Consider the following 20749-nt stretch of genomic DNA (forward strand, 5'->3'; position numbering starts at 1 on the left):
AGAGGTACCTATGTTTGAAATGTGAGATTTCTTCCTAACATTTAACCTCCCCCCCAAAACCATAACAATATGTTTAGTTACAAATCCACATTAAGATGCAAGTGACCTCTCGAGTTTGCCTTAGAATAGGGAGTGGAAAGACATTAGTCTGTGAGAATCACCTGCAGGTAGAAAATTGTTGGATAGTTTTTATACAGTGTCTTACACTCTGACTTGCAAATAGAGCATTATTTTCTAATAATTTACTGATTTCCATTTTATTTGCTCTTGCTCTTCAGAAATTGAGCCCTTTTGTACCTGCATTCATATTTCGCCTCTCAGAGTCATCTGAAATAAAAAAGAAATCAATAACCCAATTAGTTACATCTGAGGGAGGCTCTGTATTCCTAGCAGCTAGGCTTGCTTATGGAGAAGGCAATGGCACTCCACTCCAATACTCTTGCCTGGAAAATCCCATGGATGGAGGAGCCTAGTAGGCTGCAGTCCATGGGGTCACTAAGAATTGGACACGACTGAGCGACTTCACTTTCACTTTTCACTTTGACTCATTGGAGAAGGAAATGGCAACCCACTCCATTGTTCTTGCCTGTAGAATCCCAGGGACGAGGGAGCCTGGTGGGCTGCCGTCTATGAGGTTGCATAGAGTTGGACACGACTGAAGCGACTTAGCAGCAGCAGCAGCAGGCTTGCTTACAAAGGGAGAAGGTAATGAGTATGATCTTGGCATTCCCCTCACTGGTTTAGTCATAGAAAAATGATGGGGCTAATCTCTCTAATTATGCCCTGTGGGTACCTTATCTAGCGTCACCACGAAGTATTTTCACCTATCACGTCATTTTATCACATTTTTAAAAATTGGTTTTACCAACTTGAGGTTTTCTGGATCTTATCCCTCTATTTCTTTCATATCAACACCTGTAACTTACCAGGCTCACCAGGTGAGCTGTGTAAGAGAGAGTTTATTTATCTCCATGAAGATGGAAAAACTGGTGAGAAGAAAGCAGTTTACAGGAGGGTTAAAGCCCTCAAAGTCATGCTGATTTTCTTCTAAGTTCTTTTGCATGAATATGATATTAAACACAGAGCAGTAGGAAATGAGAGATTAAATCTCAATTTGAACCCCATATGCTGGAAGTTAGGTAAAATTCCATTACATTTGAATACTTCTATGCAAGCAATTTGTTACCCTTTATCCTTTAGTGGAATTGATGAACAGGTGGTTTTCAGAAGATCACTTAGTATATTTAGCTTCTGAAATTTGAGCGACTTGGGATCTGATTGGCTGCTCCGGCCACATGATAATTCAGAGCCCATGTTCCACAGCGGCTCTTGTCTGGGGTTGTCAGGAGGGGAGAGTTGGGAGAGGCTTTGCTGCTGAGGATATTTATTTGGTAGATTGAAGGTAAGGCCAATTTATGGCTTTTTTGTCTGTAATATTCTTTTAGAAGAAGTTTTACAACTTCCCTTGAGGTATTTTCCAAAATCTGGGTCTTAACTGGGGAAATGAGTGATGCGAACCTGACTAGGAAAGTCTATAACCCTATGACCCAGCTCAGGTCTTATACCTGACATGTAGTGTGTGATTAAGTCCTATACTAACCAACTTATTGCTTGACCCAGTTGGCTATCTTGTCTAATGAATTTTTTTTTTATGTTTTTGCCTTTGTTTTTCCTTTTTTCTAAATATATTAGTATGAAAAAAGATCTATGTCCTTCGTTCCTATATTTATCTGGTTCTACCAGACTTCATTTGACTCAGAAGGACCGGCAGTTTTGCTAGCTTAACAAAACCAGCCACAGCTGGGGTATTGGTTTACAAGCAAATATCTTTGGGCGAAGGGACAGCTGCTTCAAAACATCATCTACTTTTACCCAGAGAGAGAGAGTCCTCCTCTCTGGCGTCAAAGAAGGCCTTGGGAGATCCCTTTGCTGGTTCCTGAATTAGCAACTTGGGCCCAAGACCCACATCTCAAATGAACTTCAGTCAATGCTTTAACCATTTGCTGTTTTTCAGGTTTGATCAGAGCTACAGAAACGAAAGAGGAAAAATCCGTACAAGCCAATGGTGTTTGGGAAGAGAATAACCCCGTTGCCTTGAGGTTTCTATTTTTTCTTTTCAAGTCCGTTGACAGATTTGTTTTTATGTGTTCTAATTTGAAGCATAGGCTCTATTGCATACAATGTGGTGTAACAGGATGGAGACCTAAGGCAGCCCTCTTAGAATTTTGGCGCTACCAGGAAGAACTCCAGCTTTTTTCTGAAAGCCAAGTTGAACTTTCCCTAAAATTTTTCCCTGAAATTTTGCTTGAAAGTGTTTTTTTTTTTTCCCTCCAAGTATTTGGAAATGTAGATACTCTGTTCCTTTGACTCCAAACCCTCTCACTCTGTCACCTCAGCTTCATTTTACAACTTGAACTAGACTGATCATATAGCTAGAAGTAGCAATACGAAGCACATTCCGGAGGGAACTGAGAAATTGGAAGCCTGTTTTTTTAGACCAGAATTTACATATCTCCTCTCACTTAGCCTGCAAAAATACATGAGTATATAGAACAGATTAGCCTCTAATTCTGTTTTTATAATATTATAAGGTGATTTCAGTCCTGGGCTAGATTCTAACGTATTCTCGTTTGTCTGGAATATGAAGTTTGTAGCTGCCACTACTACTCGGGGAAAATGGCCGATGACGAAGACTATGAGGAGGTGGTGGAGGTAAGATTTTGAAAACTCCTGACTCTGACAAGTGTATTTATGTGGCGATAGTCAAAGCCATGTGGGTGAATTAATTGTTTGAAAAATACATTGTCTATTATAACTTCACAAAGAGTCATCGTTAAAGCATAAGAAAAGGAGTATTTTTACGTTCTGTTTCACTATAATTATGTGGGATTAGAACTGAAAAGAAGTATCACTGTTACCCACTTTTGCTTTTCTTTAAATTCACCAAAAAAAAGAAAAAAACGTATGGGGTAAAGGTGGATTTTCAACTGTCTTCTGAAACTACCTTCTTCCCCACTTCCCAGCCCCTGTAGCCAAAGGAACAGAGGAAATGAAGAGAAAGTTCTGAGAACTGAATCCTATTTCTTAATGTTTGCACAGCCACAGAGGGAAAAAGAGCTACTTACTTCCTTGTTTAAGCAAGCTAATTATCTGTTTAGGGTGAAATGGATTAAGCGTTCAGAGAAATATATATATGTGAGATATATGTATATGTAAGAGTTTTTACATGTGTATATGTGCACACACACAAACATGTAAAAATCATGGGGCTCACAAGTGACAGTTGGAACCATACTTCCCCACAAACTCCATCCTATTTACCCAAGAGAACAAGACTAGCTTTAGCATTTGAATTTTGAAAAAGAACAAAAGACCATAGTGGGCATCTTGAAAAATTCCTTCAAGGTTATTGAGATATCTGACATGATTTATAAAGTTGTTGCTTTATATTTATTTTATTTTAGTTTTTATTATATTGTGATTTTTCTTTACCACTTCTTGCCTTTAGCATCCATGTAAATATATTGCCAATGGAATCTGTAAGTCCTTAACAATTACCAATTAATGATGGTGATTTAAACATGTGAAAATATCTCTTAAGTGCTCAAGATACATGGAAGCAGTTTTGAAAATCTGTGCTTTTTAGTAAGAGTGAAATTTAAGTTACCCAGAATCAAATTCCAAATGAACATGCCAAAATCTATCTTTGGAATCTTATTTTATTTGACAGTTTATACTTAGATCAAGAAAACTTTATTTTATTCTAAAAATACAATTGCTTTTATTATTGAAGGATATGAAGGGAAAAACAGACTGACCTTCATTCAATGTAACATTCAACCTCTCTGGTTCAAATGCCAAAAGCCAGATTCTTCAGGGTGCAGTATTTTCACTTGGGCACATTTTACATACATCCCTGCTGGTCAGAATAATCACTGTCAAGCACTTACACAATTATAAGTTGCCTTCTGTATGTGGAAATACCAGGAATACTGTTTAGCCTCCATCTTAAATATACCTTGTCTTCCTTAAAATAATGGTGTTAACTGGTCATTGGAAATTGCCCTTAGAGCTAGGTTTGAAGGATTTAACCAGATGTCATAAAAATGGAGGAGGCTATTTTTAGGCATCTTTTCCTTGCCATATTGTTCCCTGTTTCTGGGACCAGCAGGTGATAAACTAATAGACTTTCTGCCACAGAGAATTGAACCAAGGTCTCTCTGACCTCAAAAGATGCCATGAGAATGGATTGGTGGCAGATTTAAGGAAATAGGTAGGGAAGAATTCACAAAACTAGAACTAGCTATAAAGGTATTTCTCCTGGGGTTCTTGGACAACTGAATAAAGTTGTACTGTCATTCTCTAGTCAAACTTAAACTTAGTACATCTTTGCCTTTTCCTTTCTTTCTATCATACTATCTATTTAGTGGCACACATCAAAAAAAAAAAAAGTGAGATTTGGCTTACAAGTTAATGCCAACCATTTGGATAATGTTTCCTTTTTTTGTAAGCCTTTTTCTGACATATTTACTAATGATGAGAGCTTAGCAAAGGTAAAATTGGAAGGCTACCAAAGAGCTGCTTTTACTTGGATGCTAAGAAAATCCAAAATAGTTGTGAATCATTCACTTTAGTTGAAAACTTCTTTTCAAGTCACTGCTGTTTTGTGTGGCCAGAAAAAAAATTGTTCCATGTAGATCAGCATCAAACAGCATTCCCTAAAAAGTGTCCAAATGGTATTTCCCATGTGATGAAGACATAGCACATAAAAGAGATTCTCTGTCCTGTAAGAGCTCGTGATTTCTGTTGCTATGTGTAAGGACACAGAGACAAAATTAGATTTAAAAAAAAAAAAGTACAGGAGCAGAGGAAGCATAAGAGTGGGAGACGTTAAGCACTTTTATGCTAATTTTATTGCAAGTGAAACAGAGCATGTGGCCTATGGACCATAATTCAGTAATTTGATGAGAGATCACTTAACCAAGGGCAAAACAAAGGAGGCCCCTGAGGGAAATTTTGCCTTCAATGTTTTTTTTTCCCCTCCATCCCAAGTATATGTTTTGGTGGTCAAGAAAAAATGAAGCATAAAATGTTACTCATTTTGTTAACTGAGAAAATGAGCCAAGTGGTTTCATTTTATCCCTTTTCTGTATGCCTTGGCCTAAACCATTCTTTCCTTCTGTTCATCCAGCAAAGCTGGGTGATGCTAGGGGCAGGATTCCACTCTCCTTACGCATCTGAAACAAAATGTCAGCCAGTTCTTATCCACATCTATTTATTGCTAGTGATGTCAGAAGTAGTACAAAAGTAGATTTGATTTCAGATCCAGCCTGCAGGCACCTCAGAACTATCAGTGGCAAATTGCTGCCTAACTTCCCCACGTTTTGTGATGAGGAATCTCATTGTAGCACCCCTTTTAGGACCTTCATGTTACCAGAAGGGACCTATTCGTAACTCCAGAAGAAACTCTTATTACTTAGTCATCAGGGTGATATAGGGGTAGTTAAGATGTGTATATGCTTTCGGATCTATCATTTTCATGAGAATGATATTTTAAAATTTTATTTACACTGAGGTTTCTGAGGGTTTTTTTTGTCAGCAAACAGTAAGTTTTTTATCACAGTTCCTCTCTGCCCAATCCACACACTCAAAATATTGTTACTATATTCTCAGCAAGCTCTGAGAGTACCATAAGAAAACATTTTATTTCTCAAGCAAAATAGCTTCACCAGATAAATAGCCATCCTCAGACACCTTTCTCATCACCCTGCATCTCCTTGTCCAATCTGATGGCTTTCACTGTGGCTACTCTGATGTTTCACACAGTTAAAATGGGTTCCAAAATATGAACAGACCCCGCCATCTACTTCCTTCCCACCAATGTTGAAAACCAACTGGACTAGTGAAATAAACTAAGTGGTTTAACTGAGGCAAAGCAGAGGTGATTCCTGCTTTGGTTCTAATGATACCTTTATTATCTATTTCTAGTATTACACAGAGGAGACAGTCTATGAAGAGGTGCCAGGGGAGGTAAGATCCAGCCCACATCTGAACAGGCTGCATGCTCAGTAAAGCAGAAGGTTTTCTCCTTTCTCAGACTCCCAGGGCCACCAAGCTGGCAAAAGGGAGAATCTGGAGGTCACTCACCTATGTGCCCAGCAGCTGGCAGTATACGTATGAATGTTATGTGTTTTTACTATTCAATATATCCAAAATGGCTAGGGATGGTTCCCCCATTACTTGGGTGATATTTTTTGATGTAGGTGATGTTTATTAGAATAATGCGATTGGCTATCACCACTCTCTGCAACAAAGGTGGGGCCTTGGACTTGAGATTTGCGTGGGGACCAGCAGTTTCACTGTGTAGAGTCATAACTTCTTGGGCACCAACTCTGCTCAAAAGAAATGGAGCCTCCAAGCCTTTGTCCTTGATGATACGATAAAATGCTACTTAGAGTTTGGCACATTAGGAATTCTGAGAAAGCCATTTCCATAAATATTCTAAGCTGGGACTTTTTCTTTTTTCATGTCTCTCATGCTTAATTTTCTGCATGGAGCTGCTGCTTTTAAGCATGACACATGGTGATATGGATGCCTAACCCTGAAACCTGCATAAAAACTAACAACTGTAGATTTTGTAAACTGGTTAGTTTCTCACCATCAACCATATGTCAGTAGTAAGGGGCGGAGAGCAGTCTATTAGCAATGATCTGACACAAATTAGGTTGTGTGTCATAGATGTACAATTTCCTTGTTATTTAGGTTTCTCTTTTTCCTAATTGATGCTGGAACTCTTCCTTTGGTACAGATGATATAAGCTGGGAAGGAAATTTTACTGTGAGATGCATTGAAAATTTAACTGCTTATCTACTTTTCTTACACATTTTTTAACTTTGGATTAGACCCAAACTTTGGACCTTGGTTTCTTCCACTATAAAGTCTATTGTAACAAGCAGCAATTTCCCACCTACCACGTACTGTCGTGAAGCTAACTACCCCATTATGTTTTCATCATTATTCGTGTTCACCTAGGCATTTATTAGTGTAAATGGCACTCTAGTTCACTTTAATTAACTAAGCCAAGAGAATGGTAATCATTTGTATTATTGATGTGATTCATTTTTTCAAATTCACCATTCTTTGTCTCATGTAACAGAATAAACACCTGAAGAACAAGCAACTTTTTCTTAGAATCATTTAAAAGTTAATATTCAAGTAAAGAATTCGAGCTTTATTTGCCTTCATTTATTTTGTTCCCTGATCCCAGTTTGCTTTCACTTTTCCATGCAGTTTAAGAAGATTTTTAAATGATTGAGAATATTTTTGTTTTATTTTTATCCTATCTTCAAGTGTTCCTTTAGGCAAATGGAGTTTTAAGGCAATGTTGCAAGTAGGTAAGAAGTAACCTTTCTGTTCCAGGCAATCTGACACAGACAGCATTCAGACTTATGTAATATAATGTGCCTTCATGTGGATATAGCATGTGATTTCCTGCTTTGGCCTGTTTTAGATGTGAAGTATTAATAACACCAGGAATATCAATCTGACTTGAAGTTAGAATAATGTATATCAAGATCATAGTATTACAGTTTTTACTTTCATAACATTGTCAAATTTTGATATAACTTCATGCCAAATTTTCAGACAATAACAGGATTCTATGAAACTACGACAACAAGGACATCTGACTATGAGCAATCAGGAACCTCCAGACCGGCCCTGGCACAGCCAGTACCTGAAAAGCCGGTGGAGAGGAAGAGGGTTATTCGAAAGAAGGTGGACCCTTCAAAGTTCATGACCCCCTACATTGCACACAGTCAGAAAATGCAGGATCTCTTTAGCACAGTAAGTTTCAAAAAACTTCTACTTATGTGGTTTTACTGCTGAGAAATTACTGGTCTCAACCAACTGTGTTTTAGATGCTGGCTGGACTTTGTTTCTCAACATTGTATGAGACAAAACTTATTTTACAGAAATATACTGTCTCAAAACTCTTGAATTCTACTTTCACATAATTTACTTGCACCACTGCAGCCAGCATCAGGGAAAGCATCCTTATTGAAATTATCCTCGCAAAGTAAGCATAAGGCCAATTGTAAAGAATTTACTGGTGTTGAATCACGATTTGTTTGCCAGTCTAGAACAATGAAATCAGAGTTACAGATTTATAGAGTTAGATATAGATTTAGTTGAAATCAGTTCACATAAACTAAATAGCATTTATTTATGCTATGTCTGAGCATGATGCCTCTCTAATAGACTAGCTAACAGTGTCTCTAGGAGGTATTGAGTGAAAAAGAATGTACTTTTTTAAAAAGATCTTAAAATGTGATCTTTTTAAAAGATCTTAAAAAACCAAGATCAGGCTAAGAAAACTTATCTGAAATTGAGGATCAGAGTGTTCTGTAACCTGAAACAGAAGTATTTTAACTGGCTACACATTGGATTTCCCTAAGAGTCTATGAGCTCTAAGACTACTGATGCCCAGGTTGTGCTAGTTTATTTGTCCAGGCAGCCTTGGGACCTGTAGAGGATTTTGAAAACTTCCCAGGTTCTAATGGGCAGCCCACACTGAGAATCACTGCTCTTGAAGATGCTGTCTTTAAATTTCCATGTCCAATTCTATAAGTTACACTGACTGGCAGCAGGTTTAAACCCTTTAAATGGAGCTAACTTGTTGCTTGTCCAGGGTAGACTGAGGTCTCAGTAAGTGGCCTGATTGCACATCTTCTGGAGGCCTAAAAAAAGATGAAAAGTACTCAGGGGAGCATCAGGTTATATAGGATTAATGCTTATGTCAAAAGCATCATGTTGTGGTTGGCCAATAAGTATTCATTTCCAGTCGAGTGTTAACTACTGGGGACTGTTTGGTAAATTTCTACTTCAGAGTCTTGAATGATTCAAAATTTAGGTTTTCTAAGACTAAGATTTTTAAAAACAAAATTATCTTGCCTCTTTTATCACTGCAATATTCATCAAAGATAGAAAAATTTATTGTCAAGTTATTGCCATAAACACCTCATTAATTCAAACAGTAATATCCTAGAATTTCTGATAGTCTGAACAAAATGCTGGCAAAGGTTTGTAATATTTTTAAAGTGGTTAGAAATGAAATCAGTAGTATAATTTAAATTGTTGACTATTCCACTCAAGAGTCTTTTTGAAGTATTAATAATGATAAATTATGCATATTACTGTTAAAGCAAGAACTCATATATTTAGCAGAAATAATAAAATTTCATTCCTTCTCAAAATTCTTCATAATTTATACTTCCCATTAATTCAGATGGTGTCTCAGTTATCCAAATCACTGAGATTGAGCTGCAACTTCTGAACTGAATATTTTTTCATTGTATTAGCAATCAAATCTTTTTAGACTTCTCTAAATTTCTATATTTCCTAAAATTATTGAGGTTCCAGCTTTTCATGTGTGAATTCAGACAATAAAAATATTGAAAGAATCATTTGAAGGCATTTCCAAGACAATAGTTTATAGTAAAATTTCTACTGTCTTCAGTATTCAGCCATGCTTGGGAAGAACAATTAACATACCTATTTTAGTTTCTGTTGAGAATCAGAGTAGGGGACAAAAACAAAGCTGTTATAACTGATAATTGTTATAACTTGAAGGATTAAAAAAATAAGACAGGATGTATGTATTGTCTGTAATTTCTGCTGCTGTGTTGTCATGTTTTAGGCTAATAATCTGATGTCTTTTTTAGAATAAATACAAGGAGAACTATGAGAAAGCAAAAGGGAAGCCATACGCCATCACAACCGATACCCCAGAACTTCGCAGAATCAAGAAAGTTCAAGATCAACTCAGTGAGGTAGGCCGCATTGCTAAAATAGAGGAGAGAGTCATTTCAGAAATGTCCCTACCACTGGGAATCAGTTCAGTTCAGTTCAGTCGCTCAGTCGTGTCCGACTCTTTGCAACCCCATGAATCGCAGCACGCCAGGCCTCCCTGTCCATCACCAACTCCCGGAGGGCTTTAAATAGATGTAGAGAGAATAAGGGGTCAAATGACTGTGAGCCAGTCTAAAAATATAGAAGAAGCATTGGCCATAGATTATGTTGCTCTAAATGTGAACCTAAAGAGACTTGTAAAAGCTTGGCTTAAAGGTAGTATGAGATGGGAATTCAAACTCACTGAGACTATCCATTCTGGTGCACAGGGAGGCTGAAATTTGGGTGGGAAAACAGACAATCAGTGAATACAGGTGCTCTATGGATAGTTGGAGTTCACAGCTTTCTACCTAAAAGGCAGAAACTTGACTTTGGATGCAGACATAGAGTGATTGGGTCAATGTTCTTTATTATAAGATATTTTTAAATATATTCATATATTCATGCCTGTCATGGGTTCTAATTGTGCATTATTTTGGCAGGTTAAGTATCGAGTGGATGGCGATGTTGCTAAAACTATTTGTCACGTCGACGAAAAAGCAAAGGACATTGAACATGCAAAGAAAGTGTCGCAGCAAGTCAGTAAGGTAACAAGGTTGTGGTATGGATGGCTGGAATACCAGGTAGCATGTGCATTATAACTGCCTGGCCTTGGAGGAGAAAACTGAACAGGCCAGATCCTGCTCATCAGTTCCACACGAGCCTACAGGCATGGTGGGGTCTAACAGCCACACATGTCAGGCAGTCTGTACCAGTGACTGAAGTGGACCATCAAAGCTATGGGGGTTGAAAAGCCCAGGACCTCAGCTCCAGCTACAGAATTCAGTCCCAGTGTCGCCAGAGTCTTTTTTTTTTTTCTTTTTAAGAAGTTTGGAGGTGAATTTTTAATGAGAAATCTCCAAACTTCAAATGTAAGCAACTAATTAAAAATATTTAAAAAATACCATCTAAGTCAAACACATCTACCATCCATTGAAACCAATGACTGACAGGTTTCAACCTTTGAAAAGAATCTATAGAGAATCAGAATCGTGATTCAATTGACCAAATTAGACTTTTCAAGTGAAAGCTTACTAATGCAGGGAAAGTATCATGGGATGTCGACCTGGTCAACATTTCCATAACTGATGCTGGTGTCACTTCAGCACACTTCAGCCTTCACGTGAGGACAACTTGAGTGTGGGCAACTCTTCTCCTTTGTGCCCTAAACCCTCATGCCTTTGGGGGAGACATCAAGCCACAGGTTCTCTGCTCTTTCTGTGCAGGTTTTATACAAGCAGAACTGGGAAGACACCAAAGATAAGTACCTGCTTCCTCCTGATGCCCCTGAACTTGTCCAGGCCATCAAGAACACAGCTATGTTCAGTAAGGTAGGGGCCTCTGCTCTGTTGCTGCTTCTGTCTTCTGTGTCCTCCCACCACATCACACAGAGGGGTACCTGTAAACTCTGCCTAACCTAAAATACGGTTCCCCAGCCATTTTGTGAGTAGCCTTGGGACATGTGGGGCTGCAGGGATCAGGCTGGCTAAGAGGAACTGAGAGAAATGTTCCTGGGCCTAATGGAGGAGAGGGTCTGAACAACTGGGGAAGACTGCATGGGGAAAACGAAGATGTGCCTGAGGGGAGAGGGGACTTCCCTGGCAGTCCTGTGGTTAAGACTTCGCCTTCCAATGCAGCAGGTGAGGGTTCGATCCCTGATTGGGGAGCTAAGATCCCACATGTCTCATGGCCAAAAAACCAAAAACATAAAACAGAAGCAATATTGTAACAAATTCAATAGAGACTTAAAAAAAATTGTCCACATTCAAAAAAAAAGATGCACCTGAAAACCAGTTCTGAGACCCACAAAGACCCACAAAGTATACAGCCTGCACTATACGTAGGACATGCCTGGCTGTCGCTCTTATTAAAGGTTTAATTTTCTCACTTGTATTAAAGGTTTATTAAAGGTTTAAACACGAAAATTATGCTAAGTGCCTCCTGGCTCCTTACACTTTCCTTAGTACTAGTTGCAGAAGGCAGGTAAAGTCAAAGATGAAACACAATGAGACACATCTGCTCTGCAGTAAATAAGATATGTCAGAACAAGCCAGGTAAGCTATTGATAAATATGACTTAGATGGAATGGGATCTGTGGATTCCACTTACCTTTGCTCTCCCTTTGCCCTGGGTTCTATATGCCATTGATGGATGAATTCAGAAGTATATATGTCAAGTCAGTGTGTTCTCACATTCTCATAACTTTCACTCTTCTCTGATTTAGAAACTATACACTGAAGACTGGGAAGCTGACAAAACTATGTTTTATCCATATAACGATAGCCCGGAGCTGAGGAGGGTCGCCCAAGCCCAGAAAGCTCTCAGTGACGTAAGTGCAGTGCAGTGCTCACATTTGAGAGTGTGGAATCAGGACACCTTGAACTAGGACACACTTCTTCTAGCCCAAAGTTCATTGCAACTCTTCGTTTAAAAAGACTAAATGCTATTGGAACTTCCTTGGCAGTCCAGTGGTTAAGACTTTGTCTTCCAATGCAAGGGGTACAGGTTCAGTCTCTGGTCAGGGAGCTAAGATCCTGCATGCCTCATGGCCAACAAAAAAAAACTCCAAAACATAAAACAGAATCAATATTGTAATGAATTCAAAAAAGACTTTTAAAAAATAGTCCACATCAAAAAAATCTTTAAAAGAAAGGATTAAATGCTACTATTGCAGAGGAATATGTTTCAAATTATAATTCATGAAGTCTAATTTAAACTAGATTTTATAATTTATATTAGATATTATTTAGTCTCATGCTCTCCTCTTACTGGTGAGGAACCTGAGTCTGAGGTCACATTAGTAGTCTGTGGCAGAGCTCAGATCAAAAGCCTTGTCTTGTGATCCCAAGACCAAAGTTCTTTCCGCTAGAACATGTGTCCTTCCATCACCTTGGCTGTAGTTAAGTTTCTCTGTGACAATAGAGTGGCATTTAAAAAAAACTTTTGGGGATTATAGCCACTTCTGAAAGTACTGAGTGAACAATGTTATGAAGGATTCTGATTTGCTGTCTTAATTGTAAGTCTGAACTGTGGTAGTCCCCTTCTTCCGCACAGGGATCTGACTACATACTTGTCCAAACATCTTAGTGTGGTTATTTCACAAACAGCACCTCCCATAGAGCATATGTAGGGGATATTTTAGAGTTAGTTTTTTTAAAAAAAATCAGCAGCACTACTGGCCAGAATTTTAGTATCCTGGACCTTGAAAACTTTATTAGAGGAACTTAAAAGGAGTAATAGAATCCTTAGTGTTGAAAGCAGCAGCAGAGACCCCAACCTCAGCCTTGTTTTGAGTAGCCCTTGTTTTGAGGTACTTTATTTCTTGATCCCTTGATCTGCTAGAGGCCATATTGAAAATAAGACTGCTCTGGTCTTCAGGGAAACTGTATTATAGAATGAGACTTTTATTCTCTTATATTCAATAGACCCTGAAGCTCTAACATTCAATATGGACTTAAGTCACGTGGCATTTTGAGACTCATCAGGATTTACTTCCAGTGCATCTTAGGATCCCATCTTGTCCTGATTATACCCATCTTGTCCAGTTACACATATGAATATGAGTTATACATACTCATTTGAAGGTATCTCCAACTTTTGAGGTCTTTTTTTTTTAGTTCCTATCACTTGATATCAAGTAAGTTTAATAGGCATATTTCTATCCTAGTTTTCATATAACTGATGGAAATATAACAGATATAATCCTATCCTTCTATAGGGTAAGCTAGAAAATAAGCATAACAAAATTTTAAAGCCATTAGTAAAAATCAGTTTTAATGTGTGGGGACCTTCTGCTTCTCTTTTAAGATGAGCTTTTTGCTTTGTATCTCATGAATAAACAATGTTGTTGTGTGGCCTCTATCAAATGATCAATAATTTTTTAATTAGAAGACCATTATGCATGCATACCTGCCAGGATGAAAAAGTACCACAAGAAATTTTCATCCTGTCTCCTGAGAATTTAAAATCAGGCTGGTAAGATGAAAGTGATATATACTAACAACAAGAGGAAAATTTTTTAAAAACCCACAAACTCTATAGTGTGGTATTTGCTAAGACAGGAATATGTGAATAATGAGAGAAAGCTGTGTGGAGGTGGAGATCCAGAGGGAATAAGTAGTGATGAACATTAAAGGCATTTTGTGGAGAGAGAGTGCTGGACAAAGGGACATACATGATGTGAGTCTGGAGTTTTAGGAGACAAAGAGAGTGAATGCTTCTTGTGATAAACCATAATGGAAAAGAATGTATATATGTGCATAACTGGGTAACTTTGCTATACAGCAGAATTTGGCACAACATTGTAAATCAACTATACTTTGATTAAAATAATTTAAAAAAAGAAAAATGAATGCTCTGGGTGCTGAGTTAGGCAGGCACTTGTAAGAAACAGGTAGCAGGACCTTGAAAATCAGACAAAATAACTTTGATATGATGTCTCTCATTGCCTACCATATCATAAGATTTTGGTGAGAAAAATAACATGATAAAAGTAGAATCTGAAGAAATTTTGATGGACCATATGGTAGATTGAGACTAGAAAACATCATGATTTATAGAATACTATTTTAGTAATATAGACAAATCAGGATGATGGAGACAAAGGAGAGGAAGAAAGGAATCTGAAGTTAATAAATATTTTAAAGTGTTAATGACATTTAGATATTGGAGACAAAGGTGAGAAAGGAAATATCCATGAGTTTGTGACAAAGTCCTGGTAGTCTAGGTGAACAGGGGTACAGGTGGTAACAATGCTTTAGTGAAAAGAGAAATAGAGTTGATATAATGGAAGAAACATTCAGGTCAAGGCATTTGCACAGGTGTGAGATCAGTACAAGAGATTAATATTTGAGGTCAAATAATTTTTAAAATGTGACAACTTCAGACATGAGAATATATGAAGGAGGCAGACGGCGGATGGCCAAGGGCAGAGTTCTGGAGGATACCTACTCTTAGGACACCTGGGTAGGGGCCAGGAGAAGACAGAACCAATGACCAGAGAAGTTGAAGGGGAACCTGGAAATACTATGTCATGTAAACCTAGGGAGAGGTTTCCAAGAAGGCATTTAATCACCAGATGTCTCCTCTTACCCATAAAAAGGAGAGATGAAGGGTCACCTCCATGCCACTCTAGTGCTATGGACTTTGAACAATCAGAGTTGACTGCATTTTTTTTTTATATATCTCAATAAAAGACATAATAAAGAGGGACATATAATAATGAAGTAGAGTCTTCTTTTTCTTGCCTCAGAAAGACTTGGCAGTTGACTTACGGCTTTTATTTCTGTGCTAGACCAAGCATTAGGTTACCAGCCTATTAATACTGCTGGCAGCACCACGGACATCTACAATTAGTAGGCACAGAGCCCCAAGCAAGCTGTTGTCCACCGAACATGCCACTGGCTAAGCTTGTGGATTTTGAGCTAAGGGTTTGGTTTCAGAGACTCCCTCTCCTTTTGTCCCTCCTAACCCAACTAAGTAGCGACAAAATACTTTGCAAAAACCAAGTTGATCCAGAGTACCGAATTCTAACTAGACAGAATTCTGAGCAAAGGTTCTTGAGAAACTAGGACTTCTAGATCTGAATTCTCAGAAAACTCTTGACAGCCTGTCATACTTAATAAGTATTCCTCCTAGTAGAATGTTGCTTTCTCCTTAAGGGCTTAGCCAGTCACAGAAAATACAGGTTGCCCTATGCCTAAAGTAAGTCTTCCCTTATTTAAAAGAAAGTAAGCCATGGATATATTAATAATACAAATACACTTTAAAATCTGTCTTTTGTGCCCCAATTGATTTAATTTGTGAAAGCATTTCTAATAGGCATTAGGTAGATATTATTAGAATAAGATATAGTTAGATTATGGCTCAATGGGTAAAGAATTCGCCTGCTATGCAGGAGACACGGGTTTCATCCCTGGGCCATGAAGGACCCCTGGAGAAGGAATTGGCAACCCATTCCAGTATTCTTGCCTAAAAGAATCTCATGGACAGAGGAGCCTGGCAGGCTACAGCCCATGGGGTCTCAAAGAGTTGGACACAACTTAGTGACTAAGCACACACAGACTTGCTTAAGGTATGAAGAAGATGATTGTGACTTTGGAAATAAACGACCTCTTTATAAAAAAAGATACAGCCACATGGAAGGAGAAATCACTTATAGAAGTCTCACGGCTGAGTAGTAGAAGAATTGGGAGGAGAATTCTCCTTTTCAAACCTCCCCCGATGGCCTCAGTGTGTAAAACACACACTCAGAAATCAATTATTGAACCCTTGCTCCAGTCAGGTACTAGGCAGGGAACAGGGTTCCCAAATGAGAGGTGTGTTTTCTGCCGTGGCAGAGCTCACTGTCCAAGGAGGGACAGACATGTAAACAACCAGGTACAGTGTCATCTGATTTGTCATCTGATTTTTTTTTTTTTTTAAGGAGGTAAGGGTAGTGGAGTGAGATCCCAGGAGAAGGTCATCAAGACAAAGACTCAAGAGGGGAAATTGTGCCTGTCTTGGGATGTGGAGAATGAGTAGCAGTTGGCAGGCAGATGGGGAGAGGGTGGAGTTGGGGCTTCCAGGGAAAGGGAACAGCATGTCTGAGGTTCAGTGAAAGGACTTCATGTGTCTGGGGATCAGTGAATAGTTCTTATTGTTGGAAGTAGGGGTCAAGACTGGTGGAAGAAAAAGAGGAGTCAGTAGTGAAGGGAAAAAAAAAAAAAGAGCAGGAGCCAAAGGGATGCATAATGAATAGACGTGGTAAGAGAGCTGTTGAAGCTGTAACCAAAAAAAGGGTAACTGAGAGAGGGAAAATTCAGGGCTATCAAAGGGAGCAGTACCCTGAGTGCAGGACTTGAGCTCTGCCAGGGGTGTTCCCTCCAAACCATGCAGCCGGTGAAAGAAGCAGGGATGAGGAAAGACAGAAGTGTACAGCCTGTCTTTATGAAACAGGAAGCTGAGAGGAGTATGGAGTTGGTTGGAGGCTGTTGGGGTTTTAGATGAGCCACTGGGAGCAGCGACTGACCAGAGGCACAAAATGGGATGTTCAAGCTTCAGTAAAGGCAAAGTGGCAATTGGGTGCTGTAAATGTAGAGTACTTGGCACGGAGCGCCAAGCAAGTTGCTGTTCACAGGACACACCATGGAGCGGACACAGAAGTTTCAAGCTAATGGTTTGGATTCAAGAGGCTGTCTCTCCCACCTCTGCACCTTCTTCTGGTGTCCTTTTTAACCCTGCTTATCTGATGGATGGCATGGCAACCCACTCTAGTATTCTTGCCTGGAGAATCCCCATGGACAGAGGAGCCTGGCGGGCTGTGGTCCATGGGGTCGCAAAGAGTCAGACACGATTGAGCAACTAAGCAGCAGCCGCATGGTGTTATCCTGACAGAATCCATAGAGTTGTGTGATTTTCCTCAGCAGCACTCAGTATCCTGGATATTAAGGATAGCCGAGGTGTGTGGTTGACTTGATCCAGAGCGTGGAGAGTTTGTGAGCAGGTGTGATGTAAAGACAAGAGAATGCTGTTGTCAGCAAGGAGTTGAGGATGCTGGTTAAGAGAATATTAGTTGTAAATCATGGTGTGGAGACGAATGGAAGGGGATGGAACTGAGGCCAATAGTCTTAGAGAAGGAAGACGCAAAGAAATTGAAATCACCAGTAAAGCTGAGAGTAAGGGCCTCTAACATCCAAAAGGATAAATTATGGTACACTCAAATGTAAGACTTCAAATAAAGGGCAAAACAGTCTTTTTTTTTAATGCCAGTCAATGGAATGTGGGAAATAGATTCATGAGCATTCCTGTCTTTTATTTTATCAGATTGCCTACAAAAAAGGTCTTGCTGAACAGCAAACTCAATTCACATCTCTGCCAGATCCTCCAGATATAGAATTTGCCAAGAAAGTAACCAATCAAGTGAGCAAGGTAAGTAAATAGGGCTGAGACACTGTCTCCCTTGAAAACTTCTACTAAATAATCCAACCATCAGAGAAAGTAATTAAGATAAACCTAAAAACGCAACACAAACACTAAGAGTATTTTTGCCTATGTCCCTGAAAACTCTACAACACATCCATTAACACCATGGAACCATGTTAATAAATACGTGGTCAGCTGGATGACTCAGTGATTTATAGATGGGAAAGTGTGTTTTGAGAACAGAATCCACATCCTGATGTCCTTTGACATTCTGACTTATGAGAAGAATACTAACAGTAACCAAGTAACCGCAAATTTCCACAAAGACTCTGATTGTTTTAATTCAGCACAGACCCTGTAGAGTTTTATGCTCAGAATCAGACTTGGAGAAAATAAGAATGTACGAGTGATCTCTCAGAGGCAGCTTGGTTAGACAGCCCTGAGCAGTGCACCTCATAATTTCCTAGGCCTGGCAGACAGCTTAGTCTGTCTATATTTAGTCTGGTAAACTAGCTCTGAGGAATGCAGCCCTGACAGGGAATGCAGAGAGACAGATGTTCAACTGATGAATAGATCCATGCTAAATTCCTATTTTAATTTGGCCCAAATCAGGCCACTTTCTCTTGGGATACTACTGCTTTTAAATACTTTCCTTTGCCCTTTGTGGAGTTGACTGTTAGTTTGTTCTGCTTGAGTTTTGGTTGGACCTCAAGATTTCTGTCTTGTTTAAGTATTTTGGGGGAAGGTACGTCTTTAGTAAAGGAGAAGGAAGAAAATTATGGATGATGAAGTCTATTCAGCAATATTTTTTAGTGTCTGGTATTGTAGATTACCTACTGGTGTGAACAAGGACTATTTGGGATAAAAGATCTAGTAAGTACAGTAAATTTTCACTGATAGGAATACCATGAGCCCGAAATTTTGCCCAGACAGGGCTAAGCAGAAATTAACTTTAGAGTGAACTATTGACAAAGAGTTGGCCTCTTGAAAGTGTTGATATTGTAAATAAGATTGGAGAGAAGGACAACTTAATTCTTTTTTGGAAGAAAAATAAAAAATTGCTTTCAAGTATTCATTTAGAAAGAAAAATCTATTTTACATTTTTATTAAAGGCATATTTTAAAAGAAATCTTACTAATGCAGCATTCTTCTACCTCATTTGAGTATACAGAGTGAGTACTTAAAAATTATTTTTAAAAATCTATTTTGAACTCCTCTATAACCAATCTCTCTGCTAATGTAGGCTTGCCGGTTAGTCTAGAGCTGCACTCTTAACAGAGTAGCTACCAGTCACATGTGCCTATTGAGGAAATGTGACAAAAGGAATGTAAAATAGTTCACTAATTATTTTATATTGATTATTGTGAACTGATACTATTGGGCATCTATTGTATAAAGTAAAATAACATATTTTTATTAAACATTTTATTTTGTATTGGAGTATGGCCAATTAACAATGTTATGACAATTTCAGGTGGACAGCAAAGGGACTCAACCATACATATACATGTTTCCATTCTTCCCCAAACTTTCCTCCCTTCAGGCTGCCACATAACATTAAGCAGAGTTCCATGTGCTATAAAGTAGATCCTTGCTGGTCATTAAAATTAATTTCCAACCTGTTCCCTTTTTATACTTTTAAGTATGGCTACTAGAAAATTTACCATGATGGCTTGCAATATATGCCTATTGGATTGCAACATTCGATTGGATGCAGACACATTATTGAGTACTTTGAAAGCATTGCTAGGGCTGGGTTGCTTTGTGGAATAACAGTATTAGCCAAGGGAAGGAGGGCTGTGGATGAAGGTCATCAGATTATCCACCATGATGATAATTATTCACCCCAGTCTTACCAGGTCTTATAGCCTCCAGTTCATATGTTAACATAATGAACACATATCTGGAATTGTTACATTGCTGTTCCATTCTGTTTACCAGCCTTCCTTATCATACCTTTCAGAATCCATTCTCTCACCTATGTCTTTGCCCAGAGTCATCAAGTGCATGCCAGCACCTCCTCCTGGCTCAGTTCCTTCTGTAGAGATGTGTAGGCAGGCAGGGCTATTTGTGTCCACCATGCACACTACGACTCCTGCAGGTGGAGTTCTGTGAGCATCACTGAGCTTCTTGAAGTCCTTGAGCTTCTCTGCTTCCTTCTAGACTCACAATAAGAAAGATACAAGATATCAGGTTGGAATTTCCAGCTGATACTAGGTCTGCAATTGAAAGGAGAAACTGGGATCTAGAAAGTTAACCTTTGAGAAGAAAGGATATAGGGCATTAGAGAGAGGGCTAGATTTCCTTAAACTTAAATTCACTGGCTCTGCATCTCTCTCACCCTTGGTACTTGTTCTTTAAAGGCATACCAGAAAACCACTTTCTTTTTTTTTTTTTGAAGAGTATGGTGGCGGTATGCAAACAACTTGAGACCCACTGGTTATGTCTGTTGACACATTCTATCAGCCAAGGTGGGGAAATTGCTCTAACCCATCTCTGACTCATGTCGCAAACTTGGGGTTGGCTGGATTAATTCCATTTCAAGAACATTCAAGCCAAAGTAGTCAAAAAATCATGGACTAGGTTCAATTTAGTGTAGTCAAACAAACATTTGTGAGGTAACTTCTGCATGCTGCATTTTGTGTTAGATTTTGAGGATAAACAAAAATGAACATATAATTCCTCTCACCAAGGAGCCTCACAGTATAGGATTCAGGTAGTGTGGTGTTCGGGAGTTAATATGGGATAGCAGTTTAATTTTTTTATTGCTTGTCAGTTCTCATTAAAATTTCGTAAGTCTTATTCATTGGCCTACAAGCCAAATTTTGTTGTAGTGCTGCTGTCTGGATAACTAGGAGTTTCAGTAAAGCTCAGAAATTAATGGCTAAGTTCATTGGGC

General features: G+C 38.8%; 1 protein-coding gene across 20 annotated transcripts in view; it reads left to right on the plus strand.

Moving 5' to 3' along the window:
• The first annotated feature begins 1187 nt into the window (after positions 1-1187).
• The window catches only part of NEB (nebulin), a 218335-nt gene continuing 198773 nt past the window's right edge, over positions 1188-20749 (plus strand). For 7 of the 20 annotated variants that reach the window (XM_055572596.1, XM_055572592.1, XM_055572597.1 and 4 more), the window contains exons 1-10: positions 1192-1402; positions 2015-2099; positions 2648-2712; positions 5989-6030; positions 7645-7845; positions 9723-9830; positions 10392-10496; positions 11175-11279; positions 12173-12277; positions 17752-17856. In XM_055572596.1, the coding sequence (XP_055428571.1) occupies positions 2677-2712; positions 5989-6030; positions 7645-7845; positions 9723-9830; positions 10392-10496; positions 11175-11279; positions 12173-12277; positions 17752-17856 (807 nt within the window). In that variant the 5' untranslated portion in view covers positions 1192-1402; positions 2015-2099; positions 2648-2676. Of the gene's footprint in view, positions 1403-2014; positions 2100-2647; positions 2713-5988; positions 6031-7644; positions 7846-9722; positions 9831-10391; positions 10497-11174; positions 11280-12172; positions 12278-17751; positions 17857-20749 lie in introns of all 20 variants that reach the window. The other 13 variants (XM_055572587.1, XM_055572583.1, XM_055572586.1 and 10 more) reach the window with 5 other exon arrangements.

This window comes from Bubalus kerabau, chromosome 3, assembly GCF_029407905.1.
Source record: "Bubalus kerabau isolate K-KA32 ecotype Philippines breed swamp buffalo chromosome 3, PCC_UOA_SB_1v2, whole genome shotgun sequence".
NCBI lineage: Eukaryota > Metazoa > Chordata > Mammalia > Artiodactyla > Bovidae > Bubalus > Bubalus kerabau.